We start from the raw sequence: 7,463 nt of genomic DNA, 5'->3' as shown, positions 1-7,463 counted from the left end.
TGTGTCCCGGTCTGCCCTCCGTCTGCAACATATTTTCTGCTGGCTGTTTGCCTCTTCCCACAGCCTTTCCGAAAACCAAGAGACGTATCTTACTCAAAGGCTGAAGAAGCCCACTGATTCCTCACCTAGAAGGATCCCTTTCGGCTCAGTTTTTCCGTTGCTCCTACGCCAAGGTGAAGCCCGCGTTTCTTTGACCTGAAGCTTGGGAGGAAGCAAGTTTGAGAACTGGAGGAACACTGAAGGACCATCAGCTTCTCCGAGGAAGATTCTCTCCCTCTCTCTCCAGGAAATCAAGTGTAACTTCTGGACTTCCTACCACCAGCTCACTACTAGAAGTTCAGAGACGTCGGAGACCTGGCATTCCTAAAAGATTGAAGAATCCATGAGCATGCTGGATACTCTTTAGTAGCTCAGTGTTTTTTGTTTTAGCTGGATCCAAGTCCCTGGATTTGACCGTTGGGCCTTGCCCATTGTTGACATTCTCTTTAAGGTCTATGGTTCTCTCTGCCAAAAGCTTTTCTTCTCTTTAGTTGTACCCTCCTCACCTGGGTTTAGAATTTATTGCCAAGGAAGCAGGCAGAGCGCCGTGTTCTCAGGGCAGCCAGTATGTTCAGCTGGATGAAAAAGAACGAGAAGAAGACCCCGGAGGTCATCCGTACCGTTACGGAGGGCCTGAAGGACCTCTACAAGAGGAAGCTCCTTCCCGTGGAAGAGTTTTACCGCTTCCACGATTTCCACTCGCCAGCTCTGGAGGATGCCGACTTCGACAACAAGCCCATGGTGCTGGTGGTGGGCCAGTACTCCACCGGCAAAACCACCTTCATCAAGTACTTGCTGGAGCAAGATATCCCCGGCAGCCGAATTGGACCCGAACCTACCACAGACTCTTTCATTGCTGTCATGCACGGTGAGACGGAGGGGATCATACCAGGCAACGCTCTGATTGTCGACCCCAAAAAGCCCTTCCGAAAACTCAACCCTTTTGGAAACACTTTTCTCAACCGGTGAGTATCCCAAATCCTTACCGGCCCCTTTCCATTTGCCAGTAGTTTTGAAGGTATAGCTTTGAAGGAAAGAGAAGTAGGGCAGTGGGCATCCATCATTCCAGAGCAGGGCGTTTTTATTAATTGCAGTATGCCACGTGGCACTGAACTTGGAAAAAATTGTGTGTGTGTGTGTGTGTGTGTGTGTGCGTACTGACCACATATGGACAAATTATCCACATGCAGAACTGCTTACCCCACTGCACGTACCTTCCAGGTTGCCATGATGGCGTGTATAGTGTTTCTCTTTTCCTTCCTCCCTAATTTTAATAAGTTAGATATGGTTGCCTCCAGCACTCTAGAATAGAATAATAACACATTTGGAAGGGACCTTGGAGGTCTTCTAGTCCAACCCCCTGCTCAAGCAGAAGAACGTATGCCATTCCAGACCACTGGCTGTCCAGTCTCTTCTTAAACACCTCCAGTGTTGGGGCACCCACAACTTCTGGAGGCAAGTCGTTCCACTGGTTAATTGTTCTAACTGTCAGGAAGTTTCTCTTTAATTCCAGGTTGCTTCTCTCCTTGATTAGTTCCCATCTACTGCTTCTTGTCCTGCCTTCAGGTGCTATGGAGAATAGATTGACTCCTTCTTCTTTGGGGCAGCCCCTCAAATACTGGAACATGGCTATCATGTCACACCTAGTCCTTCTTTTCAATCGACTAGACATACCCAATTCCTGCCACCGTTCTTCATATGTTTTAACCTCCAGCCCCTTAATCATCTTTGTCGCTCTTCTCTGCAATCTTTCCAGAGTCTGAACATCTTTTTTATATTGTGATGACCAAAACTGGATGCAGTCTCCCAAGTGTGGTCTTACCAAGGCCTTGTAAAGCGGTACTTTTAAACATCCTAACCACCCTGTGAAACAGATTAGGCAGGGAGATGTTGACAGTCCTGTAATTTAGCTTTCCGGTTGAGTGGGCTTAAAAAACTTAGGTCTCCACCACGGTGCCACACCCTAAGCCAGCCTCCCTTCAGCAGCTGTTCAATGGGCACAGTAGCAACTGTAATCCCTATAAAGCTAGAAGGCATCAGAGTGGCAAACTGGGCACAAAGAGCGGGCAGGTGACCCGGATCAGTACTACATCACTGATGTGTTGCAGTGGAATGCAGCAATTGGGGATCATAGGTTTTGGAGTCCAACACATCTGAAACGCACCTTAACCCCTGAGGGCAGGAGAAGAAGCAACAGATGGAAACTAACCAAAGAGAGAAGCAACCTGGAACTAAGGAGAAACTTTCTGACAGTTTAGAACAATTAACCCGTGGAACAACCTGCCTCCAGAAGTGGTGAATGTTCCAACACTGGAAGTCTTTTAGAAGAGACTGGACAGCCATTGGTCTGAAATGGTATAGGGTTTCCTGCCTGAGCAGGGGGTTGGACTCGATGACCTCCAAGGTCCCTTCCAACTTTATTATTATTATTATTATTATTATTATTATTATTATTATTATTATTATTATTATTATTATTATTATTATTATTATTATTATTATTATTATTATTATTATTATTAACGGAGCTGTTAGGGACCTTAGAGGTCTTCTAGTCTAACCCCCTGCTCAAGCAGGAGACCCTATGCCATTTCAGACAAACGGCTGTCCAGTCTCTTCTTAAAAACCTCCAGTGATGGAGCATCCACAATTTCTGGAGGGGAGCCGTTCCACTGAAGAATTGTTCTCACTGTCAGGAAATGTCTCATCATCATCATCATCATCATCATCATCATCATCATCATTATTATTATTATTATTATTATTATTATTATTATTATTGTTGTTGTTATTGTTGTTATTATTATTATTAAAAACAAAGAAAGTCCAGTTGCCTTTTGAAAAAACACTTTGGGGACATTCTCGATTATTGATCTCCTTCCTTGACTAGATTAGTATGCACCAATCAGATGAAATCAAGGTGTTGTCTGGATCCTGAAGTCCAATAAATAATAATCTCTGCTGTCAAAGAATATTAGAATGTATGCTAGGAGAAGGGAGAAACACTGGCCCGCAACAGTGAGTCAATTCACACCTTGCACTAAGCCCTAGTAAATTTATCTAGCTCCAGCATAATTAGTTATGTGAACCCATCCTATGTAATCAGGGTTTAGAATACGGTGCAAATCCAGTCAAGGCGGGTTCCAAAAACTTATTTTCATTTTTTTTTTCCACCATGTATCTCACCAACTGACGAAGAACTTCAGCAAAATCACTCTTGACTGCCGTTTGCCTCTGGAGAAGGTCTTGGGGACCCAAGTCCTGCTTGCCCCAAAGATGCTTTTTCCAAAGACAACTGGACTTTCTGTGTTTTTCCTTGAAGAGGTCTCGCTTCTCATCCAAGAAGCTTCTTCAGCTCTGACCGAATGGTGGAGGGTGGAAGGATTTGTATCCCTTGCAGGCTAATGACCAGCTGTCTGCAAGGGATATAAACCAGAATAGTCAACCTTGGCTCTTTTATGACTCGTGGACTTCAACTCCCAGAATTCCTGAGCCAGCCATGCTGGCTCAGGAATTCTAGGAGTTGAAGTCCACGAGTCGTAAAAGAGCCAAGGTTGACTACCCCTGATATAAACCCTTCCCTCCTCCACCATTCAGTTGGAACCGAAGAAGCTTCTTGGAGGAGAGCGCGAGATGTCTCCAAGGAAAAACAAAGTCCAGATGCCTTTGGGAAAAACACCTTTGGGACCTCCAGAGAACGGAAAACTCTGGGATCCGATGCCTCCGGTTAGTTTGAGGAGAGCTCCATTTTTAGCATATTTGTTTACAAAGGGTGGGCCGTGCTTCTTCCTCTGTCAAGTCGTTTGTAAAACGTCAACTCCACCCTGGGCACCACTCAAATTTGGCAGCTGTTGCCGCCATTCCGACTGGCTTTTAGCTCTTCCCCCGCCAAAGGGACTCTCAGCTGGGACTCCAGAACTGGATTTAGACTTCACAAAAGCAGTAGAGGAGATGAATTTTGAAGAAGGGAAGAGCCTACGTAACGGACTGACGGATAGGATTGGAGGTGGAAACGGACAAAAGTCACCAGCATGTTCTCCATATAGTTGTAAATCACTGATGCTGCAAATCAGTTTGGCGTCAGAGTCTGGACAATGCTTCTCAGTCCCTCTAGAAAACAGGCAGTCCTCATCTTACAATAGTTCAGATAGTGACCATTCAAGGTTACAACGGCACTGAAAAAAAGCGACTTGTGACCGTTTTTCACACTTAGGACCGTTGCGGTATCCCCCTGGTCACGGGATCAAAAATCGGACGCTTGGCAACTGGCTCCTATTTACGACGGCTGCAGTGTCCCTTTTTGTGACCCTCTGACAAGCAAAGTCAAGAGGGAAGCCTCAGAAAGGCTGGGGTCAATTGTGGTCGTAAGCCGAGGGCCGCCTGTACAGAATGGGGTTGTACCTCTTCAAGTAGTTGGAACAGAGTTGTGAGTTTTAATGGGTTTAATCCAGCCCAGTCTGAAGTATACAAGGCTACAATGGAGCTCTCCACAAATGTTGGGTTTAGCCCTGAAATTTCCTACCCAATCGTCCCTTTTAAGATGACAGAAAGCTGAATTCAGTTCCCCGGGAGTGACGACAGTAACCCTCTTGAATTAACTGAATTTCAATCCAATCGAAACGAGGATATTAAGTTCAACCCAACGTTGTTGTTTTTTCTCTTCCCCCCCCCCCCCACCCATCATGAAGTAGACATCGGCATGTACATTCCAAGATCATGCTAGGGTTACACCCTTTTTAAAAAGCAGATTAATGAACAACGTGCAGGTCCATTCCACGAATGTGCGAGAGACTTTCCTGATTAGTTTCTCCCTCTGATAGGAAAAAAAAGAGCAGGCCAGCTCTTCATAGCTTTCAATTTATTTATTTATTTATTTAAAAAAAGGGTTTTGGCAGCTGATTGGGAATTTTGTCTAGGACGTCTTCTCGGGGCTTCTGAAACAATAAGAAAGAAAAATCAGAATTGTTAGTTTGCTACTGCTGGGCGCAAGGAACTGCAGGCCCCACCACGGAGACTGGCTGCCGGTGCCAAAATTCCTGGGAAGCTTCAGCAAATAAAGAAAGAGCAGCTGCTTGTGGGGTAACGGAGGAGGAGGAGGAGGAGGAGGAGCATGGTGGCTCCTTTCCAAAATGCAGAACTGAGATCCATCTCAGCTGCTGAGGTAACACTGTCAAAGGATAGGAAAGCAAAAACTAGCAGATGCTACCAATGAGAAAGAACAGTTGGAAGGGACCTTGGAGGTCTTCTAGTCCAACCCCCTGCTCAAGCAGGAAACCCTCTACCATTTCAGATGAATAGTTGTCCAATCTCTTCAGGAAAACCTCCAGCAATGGAGCAGCCACAACATCCAGTGGCAAGGCGTTCCACTGGTTAATTGTTCTCACTGTCAGGAAGTTTCTCCTTAGTTCTTAGGTTGCTTCTCTCCTTGATGAGTTCCCATCCGTGGCTTCTTGTCCTGCCCTCAGGTGCTTTGGAGAATGGGTGGGCTCCCTTTTTTTGTGTGGCAGCCTCTCAAATATTGGGACACTGCGATCATGTCACCCCCTAGTCCAGGGGTAGGCAACTTTGTCTCTTTTATGACCGGTGGACTTCAACTCCCAGAATTCCTGAGCCAGCATGAGGGAACTATGGCCCCCTCATGACTCGTGGACTTCAACTCCCAGAATTCCTGAGCCAGCATGGCTCAGCTTGGAAACCTCTCCCTTTCCCCTCAGCATGGCTGGCTCAGGAATTCTGGGAGTTGAAGTCCACGAGTCATAAAAGAGCCAAGGTTGCCTACCTCTGGCCTAGTCCTTCTCTACGTTAGACCAGGCATACCCAATTCCAGCAACTGTTCTTCGTATGTTCTAGCGTGCACCGTTTCAGTAATACAGATAGTCCTTGACTTACAACCATCCATGTAGTGGCTGTTCAGAGTTAACAACAGCCCTAAAAAAAAGGGACTTGCAACTGGTCCTCACAACCCACACATTAACCCCACAGTAACATGATCCAGTTGTGGGCACTCAGCAACTGATAATGTATTTATAAAGGATCCCAGGGTCACGTGATCGCCATTGGCGGCCTGCCCAGTTGTCTTCCAGCAAGCAAAGTCAATGGGGGGGGGCGAGGGGGAGGAAGCAGGATTCGCTTAACGACGGCTCGATTCACTTCACAACCGCTGTGACACAACTGTGGCAAAATAGGTCATAAAATTGAGCGTGACTCACTTGCTTAACAAAGCCGCCCAGAATCGTAGGGCAGCGCAAAAATTTTTTAACCAATGAAGAAATAATAAAAACCGAAATTCTCGTTTCAGTTATGGCCATAAATCAAGGACTCCCTATATCTGAGCAGGCAAAAAAAAAACCTATTTCCAGACAGGCTTTGATCTACCTTGATTACATCTCCTCTTTTATTCATGCCTGGAAAATAGCTCCATATGTTATTACCATTATAAGGATGTTTTGTTGGTATATTTGATACACGTACACCCTTCCCCAATCCCAGGGGACTCTTGGTCGTTTTACAGCAATACTCAGATGGCTAAAAACATCCATGCTCCATTTAAAAATAGAATCCTTCAAAACATATTTATTCATTTGTTTGTTTGTTTGTTGATTTATTAAGAAAGTTTATATGCCCCCCCCAACTCACAAGGACTCCGAGCTGCTTACAAAGATCAAATTCTACTACAAAACCATTTGATGGGGGGGGGTGTCTGTCTCACTCTGGGGACCCCAGAACCACGTCTTCAGGACATTGCCAAAAGAGTGTCAAAGTGAGGAGGGGGACAATTTTATCTCCGCCCGGGTGATTGTTTGTTTGTTTGTTTGTTTGTTTATCAAACTTGTATGCCGCCCTTCCCGTCCAAGGCGACACTAGGCGGCTTTAGAGGCCTGGAATAAAACTGAACAGATTGGCGTGCAAGCCGCCCGCTTGACTTTTATTCTGCTGTTTTCTTTCTCTCCAGGTTTATGTGTGCCCACTTGCCTAACCAGGTTTTGGAAAGCATCAGCCTTATAGACACTCCCGGCATCCTGTCAGGGGCTAAGCAGCGCGTGAGCCGAGGTAAGGTGGAGGAAGGGGGTGGGAGGCTGCCCACGTTCCCCCTTGTCTCGTTGGGAGAACGTGGGCTTTCCTCACCTTGGGAGTCCAGATGCTTCAAAGCCTCCCCAGGGCCGTCCAGTCCAAGGGGTGGAACGTTGGTGGCCCTCAAGGTGATTTAGAGTCGCAGCTCCTGTAATTCCCAACTCTTGATGGGCTAAATCAGGCATGATTTAGACCCAGATTTGCCAGGCTATGTAAGCCATAGTGTCCTTCCACTATGAGCCAGAAGCAGAATTATATCTGATTCTACATCTGATTTTCTGCATATATATATCCTTCTCCTCCTCCTCCTCCTCTTCTTCTTCTCCTTCTCCTTCTCCTCCTCCTCCTCTTCC

At 46.1% G+C, this 7,463-nt stretch overlaps 1 protein-coding gene across 1 annotated transcript in view; it reads left to right on the top strand.

Annotated features, from left to right (window-relative positions):
- The first annotated feature begins 341 nt into the window (after positions 1-341).
- Positions 342-7,463, top strand: part of EHD2 (EH domain containing 2) — a 36,840-nt gene continuing 29,718 nt past the window's right edge. Inside the window, exons 1-2 of the mRNA XM_015823068.1 lie at positions 342-1,004; positions 6,992-7,089. Coding sequence (XP_015678554.1) covers positions 607-1,004; positions 6,992-7,089 — 496 coding nt within the window. The 5' untranslated portion in view covers positions 342-606. The remainder of the gene's footprint in view (positions 1,005-6,991; positions 7,090-7,463) is intronic.

The sequence above is a fragment of the Protobothrops mucrosquamatus genome, unplaced genomic scaffold (assembly GCF_001527695.2).
Source record: "Protobothrops mucrosquamatus isolate PMUCROS unplaced genomic scaffold, P.Mucros_1.0 scaffold1757, whole genome shotgun sequence".
In the NCBI taxonomy this organism is placed as follows: Eukaryota; Metazoa; Chordata; class Lepidosauria; order Squamata; family Viperidae; genus Protobothrops; species Protobothrops mucrosquamatus.
This window is presented reverse-complemented; position numbering and strand designations above follow the sequence as displayed.